The sequence below is a fragment of the Caretta caretta genome, chromosome 10, assembly GCF_965140235.1.
Source record: "Caretta caretta isolate rCarCar2 chromosome 10, rCarCar1.hap1, whole genome shotgun sequence".
NCBI lineage: Eukaryota > Metazoa > Chordata > Testudines > Cheloniidae > Caretta > Caretta caretta.
In genome coordinates this window covers 17,044,407-17,064,059 of record NC_134215.1, presented here as the reverse complement: position 1 = coordinate 17,064,059, position 19,653 = coordinate 17,044,407, and the positions used below count along the sequence as shown (strand labels likewise).

General features: G+C 40.8%; 1 protein-coding gene across 2 annotated transcripts in view; it reads right to left on the bottom strand.

Moving 5' to 3' along the window:
- Positions 1–465: 465 nt before the first annotated feature.
- DNAH3 (dynein axonemal heavy chain 3) overlaps positions 466–19,653 on the bottom strand; it is a 104,687-nt gene continuing 85,499 nt past the window's right edge. For both annotated transcript variants that reach the window (XM_048867021.2, XM_075132719.1), the window contains exons 53-62: positions 17,149–19,290; positions 16,091–16,316; positions 15,535–15,779; positions 13,781–13,897; positions 12,419–12,573; positions 11,493–11,660; positions 10,100–10,242; positions 9,339–9,543; positions 8,803–8,940; positions 466–6,084 (exon numbers count right to left, since the gene is read on the bottom strand). In XM_048867021.2, coding sequence (XP_048722978.1) covers positions 5,731–6,084; positions 8,803–8,940; positions 9,339–9,543; positions 10,100–10,242; positions 11,493–11,660; positions 12,419–12,573; positions 13,781–13,897; positions 15,535–15,779; positions 16,091–16,316; positions 17,149–19,290 — 3,893 coding nt within the window. In that variant the 3' untranslated portion in view covers positions 466–5,730. The remainder of the gene's footprint in view (positions 6,085–8,802; positions 8,941–9,338; positions 9,544–10,099; positions 10,243–11,492; positions 11,661–12,418; positions 12,574–13,780; positions 13,898–15,534; positions 15,780–16,090; positions 16,317–17,148; positions 19,291–19,653) is intronic.

Here is a 19,653-nt window from a genome sequence, read left to right as displayed (position 1 = left end):
TGGCTTAACCACAGAAGTAAATCCTGCCCGGCTAACTGTGGTGTTCTCTTTTTTATTTACATTTGCCAAGACGTGTTTTTAGGACTAATGCCATGCCAAATTGTCATTCTCCATGCAGCTCTAGATAGTGCTGACTTATCTATGTCACAACTCGCAAAAGAAGGATGCAAAGCAGAATTTCAGAATACGATAGAAAATGCCTCACAGGCAGATATACCCACAAGGAGAATTTCATCACCTTCTCCCGAGCAGGAAGAGAAACCCAGTGTAAAGTCATCACATGCTTTTTTAGTAACCTAGTAATCCCCAACAAAATTAACTCAGCCATTCCCAATCTCTGGTGAAGAGAATGTTGCAAGGGACACAGTCACACACACACACACACACACCCCTTTAGGGAATTACTACATAGCCAAACATTTTGGTCACACTTGTATAAAAGCTTACAGAAAACTTTAAAATACATCTTGTTCAAAACCAAGTTTAATCTTTTCTAGGAGATGCCTCCTCTCACAGATCAACTAAGATCACTATCTATTTAGAATATTAACAACAGCAAGGAAGTTGTTCACAAGGAATATCAGCAAAGAAATGTTATAGCTCGCAAGAGATCTCTCTATAATTACACTATAGTTAAATGAGATGTATATTAAAAAATTGGATACATAAACACTAAACAAGAAAGGAGGAAAGCTACCTGCAGTGTGCATAATGATTTGAAGATTTGTGGTATCAGCCTTAAATCACATTTAATTTTAACCCTTAAGAACAGATTCACAACTCAACTCGAGCATTGAAAAACAGGCAGAGCCTACTGACCAGTTAAACTGGGTTTAGTTACTTTGCATCTCCAAAGAAGGAGAAAGTATCTGAAGCATACTGGTGAATCTGGCTCTTAATCTGCAATGGACTTACTGATTTGGGTTGTGTTAATGAGACTGGCCCTATCTAAAGGGGGCTGGGGAAGCCCAGTCATTGGGACCCAATGTCTGTGTTTTAAGGGTTCTTCCTGTGTTCCATCCAGCCTCATTTCCCCTGGCAGTGCTGCCTTGCTATGCACTGGAGTCACTGCAGCTGTGCCACAGGTAGCATTTCAAGCCCAACGCAGCCTGCAACTACAGAATCCAAAGAGCAGAGACAGCTGAGCAAACTAATAATCCATAAATAAGAATTCTCAACACATGGGTCCAGCTTCCCTCATGCTACTGACTTATTACAACCCATAGAATTGTTGCTTGCAAATTACTGTAGAGGAAGGGTGGAGACTGGTTATGTTACCTCTGATATCACAATGTCTCACTAAGTGTTTCCTGAGCAGTTGACTTAATAGTGTTCATGGCATATAATCGTAACTATTAGGTTATTCATCATAATTCTTTTGTCTAACTGCAACCTAATTTATTCAAATATAGTACATGCACAAAATTTCAGTTAATTTTAACTATATGAACAGTTTCAAGAGTCTGTTATTCCATTATTAAGGTCATCTTGGACAAAGAAGACTGATATACATAGTAAATTTCAGGACCCAATTTTTAGTTAAAGTCATATCAATTCATTGATTTACTTGTAATCCTCAGAAATTTAGTTCTGTACACAAAGCGTGTGTGTGTAGGTTTCAAAAATACTGCCTCTTCCCCACCCTGCTTCAAGTGCAAAATTGAACTTCAGTCTTAACTATGAAGTTGTGACCAGTGCCTCCGTAATACTGAATAAAAAGCACTTGCATCAAATACCCATGTTTAGGGCCCTACCAAATTCACGACCATGAAAAAATGTCATGGACCATGAAATCCAGTCTCCCCCCATGAAATCCAGTCTTGTGTGTTTTAACCCTCTACTACACAGATTTCACGTGGGAGACCAGAGTTTCTCAAATTGGGGGTCCTGACCCAAAAGGGAGTTGCAGGGGTGTCACAAGGTTATTTTAGGGGGGGTCATAGTATTGCCACCCTCACTTCTGCGCTGCCTTCAGAGCTGGGTGGCCAGTGACCAACAGCTGTTGGCCCGGTGCCCAACTCTGAAGGCATCATCCCACCCCTAGCAGCAGCATAGACATAATGTGGCAATACCATACCATGCCACCCTTACTTCTGCACTCCTGCCTTCAGAGCTGGGTGGCCGGAAAGTGGCAGCTGCTGACTGAGGGCCCAGCTCTGCAGGCAGGAGTGCAGAATTAAGGGCGGCAATACCATACTGTCATAAATATAAAGGGAAGGGTAAACACCTTTAAAATCCCTCCTGGCCAGAGGAAAACCCTTTCACCTGTAAAGGGGTAAGAAGCTAGGATAACCTCGCTGGCACCTGACCAAAATGACCAATGAGGAGACAAGATACTTTCAAAGCTGGAGGGGGGAGAAACAAGGTGTCTGTGTGATGCTTTTGCCGGGGACAGAACAGGAATGGAGTCTTAGAACTTAGTAAGTAATCTAGCTAGATATGCGTTAGATTATGATTTCTTTAAATGGCTGAGAAAATAAGCTGTGCTGAATAGAATGGATATTCCTGTCTTTGTGTCTCTTTGTAACTTAAGGTTTTGCCTAGAGGGATTCTCTATGTTTTGAATCTAATTACTCTGTAAGGTATTTACCATCCTGATTTTACAGAGGTGATTCTTTTTTACTTTTTCTTCTATTAAAATTCTTATGGTAAGAAACTGAATGCTTCTTTTCATTGTTCTTAAGATCCAAGGGTTTGGGTCTGTGCTCACCTATGCAAATTGGTGAGGATTTTTATCAAACCTTCCCCAGGAAGTGGGGTGCAAGTGTTGGGAGGATTTTGGGGGGAAAGACATTTCCAAACGGGCTCTTTCCTAATAAAATAAACCTGGTTTCAGAGTAACAGCTGTGTTAGTCTGTATTCGCAAAAAGAAAAGGAGTACTTGTGGCACCTTAGAGACTAACCAATGTATTTCAGCATAAGCTTTCGTGAGCTACAGCTCACTTCATCGGATGCATACTGTGGAAAGTACAAAAGATCTTTTTATACACACAAACCATGAAAAAATGGGTGTTTACCACTACAAAAGGTTTTCTCTCCCCCCACCCCACTCTCCTGCTGGTAATAGCTTATCTAAAGTGATCACTCTCCTTACAATGTGTATGATAATCAAGTTGGGCCATTTCCAGCACAAATCCAGGGTTTAACAAGAACGTCTGGGGGGGGGGGGGGTAGGAAAAAACAAGGGGAAATAGGTTACCTTGCATAATGACTTAGCCACTTCCAGTCTATTCAAGCCTAAGTTAATAGTATCCAATTTGCAAATGAATGTCCTATCTCGGAGCCTCTCCTTCTGCCCCTCCACCCCCACGAACATGATACAGTTCTGTGGTGACCTAGAATCCTATTTTCGACGTCTCCGACTCAAGGAATATTTCCAACACACCTCTGAACAACATACTAATCCACAGAGACCTCCCTACCAACACTACAAAAAGAAGGATTCTAGGTGGACTCCTCCTGAAGGTCGAGACAGCAGACTGGACTTCTATATAGAGTGCTTCCGCCAACGTGCACGGGCTGAAATTGTGGAAAAGCAGCATCACTTGCCCCACAACCTCAGCCGTGCAGAACACAATGCCATCCACAGCCTCAGAAACAACTCTGACATCATAATCAAAAAGGCTGACAAAGGAGGTGCTGTTGTCATCATGAATAGGTCAGAATATGAACAAGAGGCTGCTCGGCAGCTCTCCAACACCACTTTCTACAAGCCATTACCCTCTGATCCCACTGAGAGTTACCAAAAGAAACTACAGCATTTGCTCAAGAAACTCCCTGAAAAAGCATACAACTCCCCAACCGGCACACCCTCCGGGGACTGGGCATGGCATATCTGGAGCGCCTACCTTAGCATTCCCTGCTGAACAGCTGTTCTGGCCCAGTGGTGTTTCTTGTTATGATTCAGCTGTCCAGCCAGGTCAGAGTCCCACACGTACTGGGGTACCAGTAGTCCTACACAACTGTCAGCTTCACATGGGACCTTCAGTCCAAGTCTGTACTCATTAGTTCTTCCCCTCCCCACCACCACTACAATACGGGGGATGGGGGGTACAGTAGTCCTTATTCCTTGTCAGCAGGAGTTTCTGCTCCTCCTTCCTCAGCAGTCTGGTAGAGGAACTCAGGCCATCCCTCTCTATTGGGTTTCAGTCCAGAGACCCTTGAATAGGCAGACAAGGCCCAACTGCCCAAGGGCTGCCCCCTTAGACCACTTCCTTGCTCTACCTTAGGCTTTGCCTCAGTCTCTTCATGGGCTCCCAGCATGTCAGTTCTGAAACATACCTTCCTGTAGAGAGGCTCCGTCGCTCAGCTAGCCCGCCCAGCTCTCTGACTCCCCCAGGCTTCTCTCACTAAGCAATCTGCTCTCCTTCTGCCGTAGGGCCTAACTGAGCTAGGCTCAGGCCTTTTCACTCCTTCCTCCAGGCTTAACACCTACTGCAGGCTGATTGCGCCCACATGCCCTCATTAACCCCTTCTGACCCAGTGTGGGGTGGGTACACACCCATCACAGATCCCAGGTCTATCTCAGCAGGGTGTTGTGGGGAGTAATTAGTTAATGACTGTGTAGCTCTATGAAGATGCACAGCACTATTTTATTTTTAATTAGTTTGCAAAGTACTTTGAGCTCCTTTGATGAGAGGCTCTAAACAAACACCATATATAATCAGGTTATGAATTAATCATATGAGAGGGTTGGCTGAGGAGGTAAAGTACAGGGAGACACTCTACTGCCTTTCTCTTAGGCACACAGAACATGTATGGTCAGGTAAGACAAAGAGAAAATAGAACAGCACTCTGAATGATACTTCTAAATTATATTGAAACTGAAAATTTAAACATGCTGTAGCAAGCATATGCCTTGGGCATGCTGAAAACCATGACACAGAGGCTTGTGCTGAAATTCTAGGACCTATCATCATCTGGTGTAAATTATCATAGTTCCACAATGCAACTATGACAATTTATACCACTGTAAGGCCTGTTCTGTTTGTTTGGGGGAAGACTCTAGCCCCGTCTCTTCTCTTCCCCAACCTCCACGTTCCTAGGGCGTACAAGGCCATGCATGCAAAGGGAAGACCAGCTATAGGGAGCCCACACAGCAGTAGGCAGATCCAGTAAGGCCTATTTTTATGAGTAATGGTTGCAGGAGGACAGCATCTATATCTCTTTTAGATTAAGCAGCCATCTAGGCCCCATCCTGCTCTCCTTTCAAATCAATGGCAAAACCCCATTTGGCAGGTCTGGGCCTGTAGTTCATAAGTGGGGAATAGGGTTGCCAATATTGGTTGGATGTATTCCTGGAGGTTTTGTCACATGACAATCTTTAATTAAAGATTATTTTTAAATTCCTGGAGACTCCAGAACAATCCTTGAGGGTTGGCAACCCTAATGGGGGGCAAGCTAACCAAACTGCATGAAGGTTTCTGTTTATCAGGATTACACAAGGTCAGAATGATGTGGACTGTACAGTGTGTATTCTCTCTGGGAATTCTGCCCACTTTGATCTACAGCACAGCAAGGCCCAAGTCTTTGTAACAGGGTTTTGTTTGGAGTGTTTTGTTTTAATCAGTCCTCCCCCTACCAATGCAAATTGGCTGAAAAGCAAAAGAAATAGGAAGTAGAAGTGTTTAAAAATCAGCAATAAATGCTGATGTAAAAAAGAAGTGCAGCTACAGGAGCGTGAAGTGTGTCTTTTAATTATAAAATTCAGGTATCTTGAAGTTCGTAAATTTAATCATCTAACTGGCATAGTGCTGCCACACCACGATTTATCCAGTGTTGCTGAGGCTGGTCTGAAGGGAGCTCTATTGAGAGAACAAAGTTAGTTGAATGCCCTGTAGTGGACAAGGTACCTCTTCTTGCACTTGTCTTGTAAACAGGGCATGAGTAAATGTTCTCATGCAGAAATGCTGAACTTTCTCCAGGTTTCAGCCAAATTACAGGCATAGAATCATAAAGGATTTTTGGAAGCGATTCCCCAATCTGCATGGTTTCTCTGTCCCAACGGGCACCTTCTAAAAAAAGTCCTTTCACATATGCCCCATCTTCTGGCATTTCCTCCAAGCTGTGTTCCTGTCTTGTCACCTGGAATGATTAAATAATTGGTTTTGGTCTCCTTTTATATCCAGAATATATTTACTCAGTGAAATCATAATATCTGCGGTGCTCAGATAGCTGATTAAGGGCCTGATCCAAAGCCCAATGAAGTCAATGGGACATTTTCTTTGGCTTCAATGGATTTTGGATCAAGCCCTACATGCTTCTCTGGTGTCCCCGTCCTGCAGTTCTTAAGGAGTCCCAATCTATCTTTTGTTCATATTACTGGCAAATATGCTTAAATAAAATCGTATGTATTACCGAGTTTTCCATCATTTTAGTGGCATTTGTATAGTTGTATGCACAGGGGGTGAACTTCACCTTTGTATAGAGGACCAGCATGAGGCCTGTGCACTAATTAAATGCCACTTAAGCCCTCGAAATAGGACTTAAGTGGTGCATAGGTCTTGTGCTGGCTCTCTGCAGAGGCATGAATTTTACTCAGAGAACTTATGATAAGAATGAATGAATTAAACAAAAAGATGTCTTGGTGATCACACAATTAAGATACCAAAGGAAAACTGCCAAAATATAAAAGAAGAAACTAATGGCACTTAACCCGAACAGGGCCCAGGCTAAATACTCCTGCAACAAAAGCAGGGAGGCAAACAGCAAAAAAACCCAAACAGTACGCTCAATCATGTGCATCCTCTGCTACTAACAGGAGTTCCTTCAAACACTGACGGCTACTTTCCTCAGAGGGAAGTGATTGTAATAAATCCCCATTTTTGCACACAAGATATGTGACCGAGACATCTTCTCATTTGTGCTTCCCTTGGTTTGTTTTCAGAGCACTCACCAAGATAGTTTTTTAAGGCCATTTTTCTAGCATGTGGCAAGTCTCAAACACAGGCTTTGATTGTGCACCACTGCAGTCAAGGGGAGCTCTGGCAACTGACTTCAGTATGAATAGTAGGATCAAAATCATGGAGAATCCACAACAATACTTCTAAAGATAATGTATTTTTCCAGGCCTTAGTATTTCACAGTCTGCTCATTATGGTAGATAAGTATATAATGTTCTTTGGACTCATTATTTTCACCTCTTTCTGTGCAATCCCAATAGCCCTGAATCCCTGACTTAAACTATTACCAGTTTATCGCTCCAAGATCCTGTTTTTTCCATTCAGCATTCATTCTTCTCACTAGTTCTCTAATATTTTTCAAACTAGTGTCTCCTAGCTAAGGGATCAATTAAGTAGAAAAATAGCCTCCGGTGCTTCTGGCCTCTGAAAGCTCTATAGGCACTGTGGTCTCTGCAGCCTCAGAATCTATTTCTGATTGTTCATGAAAAGCGTTCCCTCTTTGACAAGGACCCAGTTCCACTGTAGCATTCCACATCAGTTCCCGACTCCCCAGACAACAGTCTCCCACTCCAGCCAGTATGGTCACAGAGTAGATGCTGACGGCAGTAAGAATGGGACCCGCAGGCTGTAAGCTCACCAGGGCTGAGATGTTGGGCCAGGAGCAGCGGCACAGGAGCTAGCAAACAGAACTGGAAATGGGAGTTTGAATAGGTGTTTGTAAGAGGAGTTTGGGGAAGGGAGGGGTGTTGTGTTCTGTTGGGGTTTTTTTTTTGTGTTTTTCTTTTTCTTTTTCTTGAAAGGAGCTTAGGCAGGAAGGCTATGACAGCTACTGAGGCAGCAGTAGTAGTGACCCAAGGAATGGAAGGGACAGTGAAGGTGACTGGATGTGGAAGCTGCAGGATGTACATTATCCTGGAGTGGGTACCTGAAAAGTGTTTTGTTTGAATGAAGTGCCAAAGCTGATGGAAGAGACAATCCAAGGTTTGGAGATGCAGGTAAACACTATGGTTGAGTTTAAAAGGGGGATTTGAGCAGATGATGGAGGGAAGGCGAGAAGAGGCTCAAGGGAAAACTCAAGACTCGCAGACAAGTTATTTAAGCGTCAATGTTGACACAAGAAAAAAATGGATATAAACTGGCCATCAACTAGTTTAGGCTTGAAATTAGACGAAGGTTTCTAACCATCAGAGGAATGAAGTTCTGGAACAGTCTTTCAAGGGGAGCAAAAAACCTAACTGGCTTCAAGACTGAGCTTGATAAATTTATGGAGGGGATGGTATGATGAGATTGCCACAATGATATGTGGCCCATCTGCAACTGCTAGTAGCAAAAATCCCCAACGGCTGGGGATGGAGCACTAGATGGGGAGGGTTCTCTGAATTACAACAGAGAATTCTTTCCTAGGTGGTCTTGCCGACGTTCTCAGGGTTCAACCGATCGCCATACTTGGGGTTGGAATTTTCCCCCAGGTCAGATTGGCTGAGACTCTAGGGTTTTTTTGCCATCCTCTAAAGCATGAGTTACATGTGACTTGCTGGTTTAAACTAGAATAAATGGTGGATTCTCTGTAACTTGAAGTCTTTATATCATGATTTGAGGACTTCAGTAACTCAGACAGAGGTTATCGGTCTAATGCAGGATGGGGAGGGTGAGGTTGTGACCTGCAATGTGCAGGCAGTCAGACTAGATGATCACAATGGGCCCTTCTGGCCTTAAAGTCTATGAGTCTATGAGATTCCAATTTCTGTTACACTGGTGTAAATCTAAAGTGACTTAGGTTCACACTGACACCCTAACATGTCCCCATTGTCTTGTCTGTAAAATGTTAGCTTGTTTTTGTTCGTTTCGCATAACACATGTAAATGGTTTGTATAAATGAAATTCCTCCACATATTTTTACCTCAAATTCAAATCCAATATGATCAATTGGGATGGTATATTTTCTAGCATAGTTCTGTGAAACACCTGTTAAGAAGGACTGAGTAAAGTAGAATCCCGATATCCAAAATACGTTGGGAGGCCCTTCGCTGATCCACTCCTAAATATGAAAATATATATATATGTAGATATATTTATTAGCAAAACCCAAAACATTTATTTCTTTAGATTGTAAAAACTTTTCAACCCTATCTTGGTGCTGAACACAATGTAAAACATTTCTCCCTACTGAAAAGTTTAAAGTAAAAAGCTGAAAATTGTACATTGTCACTACAGAGTAACGGCCAGATTGTGAAGTCCTTATTCACACTTTTGAGCAGTTACTCGCATGGATAATTTCAAGAGGATTGCTCATGAGTAACTGCTTGTGAATGTGTGTAAGAAGTTCACAAACTGGCTCTATCTGGGAATTATTAAGTAACCCAAACTGAAGTAAATCCTCTCATTCAGCTTTCACACATTGGTCCCTGAGATGGATCCACACCAGTTTTAGTATACCTGGAAGAAGGCCAAACGTGTAAGAAGATCAGACACGTAGCTGCCCAGGGGTTTCAGCGATGGATAGGATTTGGCTGCCCACATTGGTGGTACTTTGCCTCCGAGCATGCTGTTGAAAACATCCTCGAGTTCAGACGACATCAACACTTGACCTTTGATAGCTTTGCCTAAATTGACAAGACTGCTCCGAACAACTTCTGTAAGCCTGCAGATAAAGGGGAGATTGCCATTTCATTACTCACTAAACCTCTGGTCCAAAGCCAACTGAATTCTATGCACTGACTGCCATTGACTGAAAGCACTGGAGAGTATTGAGAAACTTCTCACTGTATATGTAAATACCAAAACTATACTTTGGCTATTAACTTCTAGGAAAAACTTACAATAGACCAGGGAAATTAATTAACCATAGCTTTAAACTTTAGATATGAGTTGAAATATTGTCATATGCTGGGAATATAGGGGACTGAATGACTCAGAGGATTCGTAATAAGATATGTAGTCTTTCACTTTATCATCACTCGTTCACATCTGGTCCACGTTAGCAGTGACTAAAAGGTAACTGTTACTATCAGATAACTGACCATCAGGAAGTCGTTTGCTGCAGCTTTCAAATATTTTGAATCTGCTCTCAAACAGCTTTTGTAAAAGAAGTTTATTATAAAATGCTTGCAATTGTCTAAAGCTTGTGACCTGGTGCTGATCATGAACTTTTAGCACCTTTCAGCTTTTGTAAAGTCAAAGAAAACAGGCGGCCCCACCTGTTGAATCTGATAAGTTCTTGCCTAAGAACTGTATTCATGGACTCCTCATAAAGCACTGGGTATTTCTTCATTACTGCTTCCAGGTTAAAGTCATTTGGTAATTTGGACAGGATGTCCCGTGCCAAATCTTCAACAGTTTCCTGAAATCAAGAATGTGCAGAGAATGAGGAAGTTTTTCAAATGGCTTTTTTTTTGTTGTTGTTGCTTTTTACAAAACAGATTTCCTCAAATATTGCTGTTTCATATACTTTTGCTTCACTGAATATTTGTATAGCTATTTATAGATAATATACAAAGGCCCTGTTCCCCACATTATTGGGGAGCTCTGAGCAGGCCTGACTGATTTGAGAGACTATCGGCACAGAGCAGAAGAGGGTGTGAAAGGGGCTCCCCAGCTCCTCCATGATCATGGCCTGTGGACCTGCAGAAGGGGGTGGGGAGCACATGAAATGACTCATCTTCCCCAAGCTGGCCTTCTGTGGATTCTGGCCCCTGCATCTTCACCACAGGAGTCACCCAGGCTACTGCAGCCCGGAGACTGCAGCAACGCCTATGGAGCAGCCAAAGGGAAGCACAGTGGACAATCTGTGCCCTAGCAGTTAAGCACCTTGAGGGAAGCAATATGCGTGTGTGTTGAGAGGAGGATGCAAGGAGAGAAAAGGCCTGGTACAACACCTTGATTTCTGGGGGAAGGAGACCTTTGGCCCTAATGGGCCTACGTTGCCTGACTGTCCTTGAGGTCACTTCCCAGAATCATGGACTCTGTGCCCAGGGCAAGTCTGAGCAGAGATTCTGCTGAAGGAGATTTGACTAGTGCTGTGTGGGTGAGGAGCCCAGGTCAGAGCACAAACCTCCAGGATCAGGATTTGCTCAATGAAATTAAATTCCATATTTTGAAACTGCCTTGGAATCTGAGTCCAGGAGCATAATCAATTGTATGTTTCAGTTATCACTGTCACAGTTGCAATGTGGTGATGATAAAAAAGGCCTAATCACTATTAAAATATGTGGAATACAGGGAAAAAAACCATTTATCCAAGCCTCCATTTATCTGAGTAAGTTCCTTTGTTCTACTCAATCAAATGGGGCTGCACAGAATTAACCCATCAGACTGGGACATCTCCAGCATTGCTTTATGTGTACTCTCAACCTTGATTATTAAATACTTTCAATTTGGTCCCTTTGAGAGGGAGACCACTTTCTTTTCTTAGTGAGCCCTTTACCCATAAAGGTGATTGAATCCACAAGGAGTCACTCAAACCCACTCCTGGCCCAGTAGTCAGAGGTGGAAGTGGCTGACTCCTCTAAGCCATAAGGAATGATGCACTAAGAATGCCTCCCTAAGATGCTTCCTTGACAGGGGATTGTTTGGATCCCCAATCCCCATTACCTGTGGGGACTTGCCACCTCCACCCACTTGTCTAGGCAGAGTCAAAAGCACTCCACTGAAAAGCTGGTTGGTCTCCTGATTATCTTTAGTGATGTCTGCATTCTCATGAAGCCCAAACACTTCTGGATGTGTTGTAATTGGTAAGCTTCTTAAGTAGTCAATGTAAGACTGCAAGGAAAACATGTAGTTACCAAAAATGTGTATTTAATAACATTTTTTATCAATCGGTAAGTACAGCCCAGCTTTAATGGAACATAATGAGAATGTAATACACAGTTGGTCATGTTCAAACACATGAATTCCCAACTAAAAAAATCATTGCTTTGCATAATCCAAGCAGACAAATACAAAAGCTTTGAATATTTCAGAAACTAATTTAGGACCTGATCTTGCAGTCCTCATGTAAGTATTGAGTTTATCTAATTTTCTATACTAGCTAATGAACTCCCCAGCCTTACTCAGATTACGCTGTTGAGATCAGGAGCCAAGTGCAATATTTTAAAATGTCGAAAGAGCTAGACCTGGGCAAACCATGCTGTCGTGATAAAAAGGGCCTGCAGGAGGTGTAGAGTCCCCCTGCATAGTGTCTCTGCAGCCTGACCCTTCCCAGCTTTGCAGCACCACAATGGCCCTGAAATAGAAAACCTGCACAGATGTGGCATCATTTTCATTTATAGGAAACAGAACACTGTAAGATCATCACATCTCTCATCAAGTTGCATCAGAACATTAAGTGCCAGTTCAAAACTGGTGAGTCTGTATTCTGTGCATATAAAGATACATTCTGACACTCTTTATGATCTAACATTTTTTTGTTTCCTGTACACAATAATACACAGCAGTGTACTCTGAGATTTTTATTCTTAAAAGTTCACATATAAACTCAATGACTTATTAGAAGGAATTTCTGTCCTTTATTTCCCTACCTGGTATGGTCCATGTGGTGGTATATAGTAGTCATCCTCAGGTGAAAGTTTATACTTCTCCTGTTCTATATCTTTATTATAGACTATGGAAAGAAGTGACAGGAGAAGACGCCTGTCTTTGTCATCTGTTACTCTCCCACCATAGTTACATTCCCCTGGGAAATTAAACAGAAAACAGGGCTGAAAGAATGCATGGTTATTTATAAAGATGTAATAAAAATGGCTTACATTAAAGAATTTCTCTGGTAAGCTGAAAACCATGACAGGAACTATCTAACCCAGTGTTGCTCATGCTGTGATCTCTTGACCATAAATGGTGTGGGGGACACTTCCAGCTGGTCTGGGAAACTCCTTCTCTCAAATGATGAATCATGTCATGCTTCAAGCAGTGATACTTCCTGCTAACTGAACCCCGTCTTTGGGGCTCGTTTGGCCTTTCCATTTTCCAGAGGCTTTATCTGTCCAGCTAAACTCCAAAACTAAGCACTTCTCTACCTGTATAATTGCTTCCTGTCTTTGGTATAAACTCAACCCTGACTATATGTCTGCGCGATGACAAAACTGTAGAGACATAAACAAGCAAGAAGAAGAACCACTCTGCAGAAGGACCTGGAGAGATTAGAACAGTGGGAGCTGCAGGCAATGAAGAGAGATTTGGTCCTAAGAGAACAGAAACTTTTATACCAGGGAAGAGGAAATAACAGCTTAGGTACAAAGTGGGGGGACATAGCCCAGCAGTCACACCTGTTACATTAAACAAGTTTATTTTCATATCTTCTCTCCATACTACTATCCCAATATTACTTTTCATGTAACTAAATTCTCTATTCACTACAAAGAAGCATGAAATCATGTTTTGGAGGTTGGGAGGGGAGGTGTCCATGAGCAGGCCTTTAGCTGAAGAATGAGCAATGTCTAGGTGACTGTGACTACCAGGAAATATATCAACTATTTACAAGGCACAGGGCAATCCGCAATACCTTACAAGTGAGGCGGATTATCACATTCCCTGGCAAATCTCCAGCACTGAATATGTCATGCTCTGATGTATTGCTCAGCCAAGGTGATAGAGATGCCATTGATGCTTTTGTTTGACAAGTATTAAACAAAGCCCAGGAGTTTTTCTGGACCACGAGTAACCTTTCTAGCTATGCAAAGTACAACAATGATCTAGTTATTCAAATCTTATGCCTGGGGGTATATACCTCTTGCCTGGGGATGGAGGGGGGCAAGAAAGAATAACTACGTGGAATCTATCCCATGTATCATGGACCGTCATTGTATTTATGATGTTATCATTCATCACCTGAAGTTATTTTTATCAAATACCCACCAGTACATTACAGAGTGCCACTTCTATACCTGTTAGATAGGTCAGAGCTTCAAATGGGATTTCTTCATACTCATTCAGAAACATCTGGATCTGTCGCATACTGATTCTAAGATCAGATTCATTGAATTCATATGGAATATTCCAACCTGTTCAATTAAAAAAAGACACCTGATTCAGCGGTATATTGTCCTGATAACTGTGCTTAGAAAGTAATGACATTGGTATGAAGTTGTTATTACAGAGTAACAGCCTCCTGCCACTAGATCACTACTCAGTGAAGTTTAAGCATTTGCCTGAGTGTTTACTACCCAAGTTGGAGATAGCTATCCTTAACAATATTCTATCCCAGTGCAACATTATATACTTACTTACTGCATTCCAAATAATTAAAGATGTGCCTATAGGTCCTGACATTTTGACACTGCTCACAACTGAAAAGCTGTATTCTAATAGATGTAGGAAACAACTGTACAGTGCTTTAGCTGATCTGAAATCAGTTAGATAGCAAGACCATAGGAATTCTGACTGATTTCAGTGTTTTAACCTTTGTGACTGACTGAACTTAGACTGTTTATCAATAAACAAATAGCCTCCTTCTACCAATCTAACTGCTGTGCATTTAAATAGGTACAGTGGTTGCTACTAAAAAGATAATGTTTAACAAGAATTACTACTTATCACATAGTGGTATCAAAGATATGGAAGTTATTTTATATCCTAAGTACAGGGAAATGGTAACATGTAAGGTTAACTCTTGGCAGATGTTGTCTTTTTAATGGTGATCATTGTGTCATGTATTTTGAATAATTCTGATCTGAATAAAACATAGTCCATATGTTACTATATATCAAACCAAACATGCAAAACCGTACCCGCTTAGTCATCTAGGATAGGTATCTTTCTCTGACAGAGAAGTCAAATATTTGTCTTTTATCATCAGCTGCATGATAAGGTAGGTGAGTAGATTGTATGTATAGAATGATTAATTTTTATGACAAGTTAACAATGCTGTGTTAAGCATACAATGTGCATGCCAAGTTCAGACTTGGTGTAAATGGGCAGAACTCCATGTAAGTCAATGGAGTATATGACATCTGAGTTTGTCCCTAAATATTTTTAAAACAACTTTTAATTCCACACAATATTTGCTGGTCATGTAGGACTTATTCACAAAAAAATGAAAAACAAATCAAATTCTTATATATGTTATGTGCTTGGGAATTTTCTTTGTATGGCCAATTAGCTGCAGCTAAATAAATTCAAATGCTACACTAAATGAACATGTGCACTAGTTTTGCTCGATAAAAAAAAATATGAGTAAAATTCAATTTCTATTAATAAAAAAGGTAAATAATTTAAAATGAAAACTTGAATAGGAGTTGTTTTTGACAAACAGATAAACAACTGTTTTATGCAGAAATGTAATAAAATAATAATTAATAACAACACAGCAATTTATGACAACATAAATACATTCTAGGTTTACTTTGCAAGCTCCCAGTGACTTCAATAGCAGTTTTGTCTCAATAAGAACCTCAGGAGTCAAACCTGTGTGTATTTATAAAGCCCAAAACCTCAAAATAGCTTTTCAATGTTGCTTCACTATATTCTGTGCAATGCTGACACACAAAAATTCACAGCCATCATCAGATAACATGAGCACCCTCTTCTCACAATGCTGGAGGTAATGCTTCTGGCTGGCGTTCTGGAGGCAAGAGTGAAATAACATATTGCAAAACTGCTAATGCTTTTTAGGAGATCTGCAAAATGATCCAAATCTTACCCAATGGGCCAAAATTTTTCCTTTCTTGAACCAGGGCATGGAAAAAGCAAAGTCCAAAAAGCAATTTTTGCCACATTTCTTGTTTTTGGCAACTGGTAAAGAATGCAGGATCAGACACTGGGTCATTGAGGTACGATCGTAGGAGATTTGCTCTAACCCCTTTAGGAGGTTCATTGGTCATTTTGATGCCATTCTGGAGAATACTGACAGGAAACTTTTCTGATGGATAACTGGTTAACCATAATCTGAACAGGGTAAAGACAGAAACATATTTGATTAAATATCCTCAGTCTTGAACTGCATCAGTTTTAAACTTTATTAATGTAAGAGTCAGTTGCAATCTAAATATATTTTTAGAAACAGATGTGGATTAGATAAATTGAATATCTACATAGAAAAGATGGTGTCTCGATTTACATATTGCTATTTTCTCAATGATACTTAAATATTCCAATGTGATAATTATTCATGTAACCTTTTTATTCCGTTTTACTAGCAGTCCTAATTTATATTGGAAGTAATCCCACAGAAAATGGAAGAATATTAAAGCTTCTACCTGAATTTTTCATGGGTATTCTCAGGCACTATCATTTCTTCACAGATTTTCTCCAAAGCAGGCATCCAGCTGGTTGCAAGATGGCAGTTTTGTAACACTACCCAAGTTCCATCAATGATAGCCTGACATATCATTTTTGCTGCTATTGGACCCTGGCCCTGGCCAAGTGAAATAGTCTGAATGCTTGTACCTCCCATGCCAAGATCATCAGCAAACTTTAACAAACCTATTATAGAAAATACAATGCACACAAAATCTTTTAGCAAATAGATCCATGTTGCATATGTCATTTTTATAATGAGAAACACCATTAAAGGTACAAATGTTAATCTGCATTCTAATCAGGGCCGGCTCCAGCCTTTTTGCCGCCCCAAGCAGCAAAAGAAAAACCCCAACTTGCCGCTGAACACGGAGGCGGAGTGATGGTGCGGCTGCCGAATTGCCACCGGCGACCGAAGAGTCACGTCCTCGCCGCCAAATTGCCGCCAAGCGTGAAACGCATTGTAACGGAGCGGATGACGAATTCCCGCCGCCACCGCCGAGGGCAGATTGCTGCCCCAGAGCCTGATGTCCTGCCACCCCTTTACATTTGCAGCCCCAGGCACCTGCTTGGTTCGCTGATGCCTTGAGCCGGCCTTGATTCTAATAAATTAAAAAAAAAAGAAAGCAAAAGTAGTTTCAGGTGGTATATGAGACTGAGTCTCCAGGCAGTTGCTGTTTTTTAGATGTAAATTACTCCCAATTTAAAGAGTGGTGTAAAAGGGCCTTAGCATAAATGAGAATCTGGCCTGGAATCTAAATCTTGTTAAACCCCTGAATATCCAACAGAAATTTATTCATTTCATCACCATTATAATTATAATTTTCCCCCACAGTTTCTCCCCCTATTTTGGTATGTTTTTACAAGATAAAGGACGTGTGGAAGGGTAAGAATGTTTGAAATATGAAGCTACTACTACTACAATTAATTTATTGTACTATAAAAGGACTGTTTAAATGAAGGAGCCCACATTTTATCATGCAAAGATTTCAGTTTAAAATCTTTTTTTTAACCTCACCTGCCATAGGATCAGCACCTGGTGATAATACAAAAATCAAAGGTGCACAGCAATTGGAATCATTGTAACTTCCCGCAAGGTCAAAAGTGGGTGGTTCTATATAGGTTCTTCCCATATTTTCTGTGATGAAATCCTGCATTGCTGGAATGATTTTATCAGGTCTTAAACACCTTAGAATGATCATACGATCTAGCCCTACTAAAGTCTTCCATACATCGGGAAATACCTCTTCCTGGGGCTTTGCAGAGTCATAAATCATTTTCCACTTTGAAACATTCTCCCTTACATGATCCATCAGTCCATGAAGGTTTTTTAGACTAGATGCACGTACTATCTCAGCCCATGATTTGTCAGTCAACCACTCTGGGGCTGGGTTGAGGTAAGGGTTATCAAGAGCAACACCCCCTGTCAATAGGAACCGCCAAACCTCATCATCTATTTTATCTTCTCCTTTCATTATTCCTATAGTCAGGAGGAGGGAGAATAGTAGTTTATCCTTCTCAAACAGTGAACGGCAGACATTATTGTAGATGCTTACTGTGAAATGTTCAATTATATTCTCAATTCTCTCCTTTAGATCATCACTCTTTTTGCTATTCGCAATGGATTGAATGTACAAGTTAATGAACCAAATTAATGAATACTGGTACATAGGTTCAATGTTTGCCAGATCAGAAATGCAGAAGAAGAGAGTTGCTGAATGAACAGCTACTGGTTTGTAACCCATTCGAGTAGCATCTATCTGCATTTCAGTTACAGAGGCAATTTCCTGCTTTTCTGAGATTTCTTCAGATAGCTCTTTGGATGAAGACAAAACCTTAATTGCTGTTTCATCTTCTAAGATGTTTCCTTCTGATTTGGAAAGAACCTCAAGGATTTTATCTTCTATCTCCTTCAGCTGTTTCTTATTGGCTGCACTTTCTATGATCAGTTTATTTTTCTTTTCTTCCAGCTCAGGCTTTTCCTTTGCAGCTACAATTCCAAGAAGTTGGTCCTGAAGACCTAGTGGTGTAATCATGAAGTTGAGTAGACAAACTTTCACAGCCACTTCAGGAAAATAATGAGGATTCCTTAAGCGAGTTGTCATATAAAACTTGAAGTCTCTTGAGTATTCAATTATATTTTCACCTAACCTCATGTATTCCACACCCTGTTGCTTGAATGTTAGCTTTAGCAATATAGGCTCTATGAAAGCATCTAGTTCTTCACCAATATTTTCAAGCAAGACTGGTGTTCCAAACTGGATAGCATTTTCCAGTGTCCTCACATAGTTCGTATCAGAGAGTTTCATAACTGAAAGCTTGTTAGCTTTCTCCATATTTTTTATCCACTTGTTGGCTTGCCTTTGAGGATCAATCATTAAAGCCCATCTTCTTGAGTTAGAAACAATTACACCATTATCAATCGAAAATGAATCAACTGGCAATCCAGCAATCTGCCAGGCACGGATTTTGACAGGATCCCCTAAAGTATTACTGAGACTAAAATCATTGGAGCATGGTATGTGCTTCTCCCTGCATAGAACCTGCCATTGCTTTTGGCATTCAAGGCGATAGTCTACAGTAAAGGCTCCCAAATAAGCCACTGTTCCTGAAGATAACAAAACATCACCAGTAAGATCTGTGTATCGGATTCCCAACAATCGTGCAGCTTCTGTCCACCTATCTTTCTCACCTCCAAGTCCACTAATCAGCTTTTCAGCCCTTACCAACTTTTGTGAACAGATTTCAATGTTGTTTTCTAATTCTTTCTTCCGGTTATTCATGGTTTCAAACTCATCATTCAAAGCTTGGAGACGGTCCATTACATCCTTAAGTTCTGCACGCTTTGTATTTAGCTTTTTCATTTGAATTTCAAGTAAACCTTCCGCCTCCTTAAGACGCTCACGTTTTGGAGCAACCACTTTAGCTACACGGTCATACACCTCCATGGCTCTAACCCATTTGCATAAGCCTTCACAGGCTGATGACACATTTTTTATGACAGCTGGCTGAAAATCTGGATGCTGAGTAAACCTCTCTCTGATCCTCTTCATTACAGCAGGAGGAATATTATCCTTGTCGTATGTCTTTAAGCTTTCAAGGAATTTCAGATCTCCTAGAAGCTTTCTAGAGATTCCCCAATAGTCTTCTATCATTTTACCTGTATTGCACATAAATCAAATCAGGCTTAAATCATAGGTATTCAAAATTAAAATACTTTAAACAAAGATATGAAAAAACTAATACTAATTATCTTTAGGTTTGTGCCATACAGCTGCAGTTAACAAATTTTAGAAAAATGCTTACATATAAAAATTCAAACAAGGACACAGCATCATTAATCTGTGTCGAACTGAAATTTAGTATGCATGTACATTAACGATACAATAATTTTAATTTTAATCTGCCAAAAGCAAAGGGGAGAGAGAAACAAATGGTTATAAACATTTTTTGTGGTTGACTTTTATTAAATACATCCTATTCTGAGGATTTCCTTCCTAATTTACATAATAAAAGCAACATT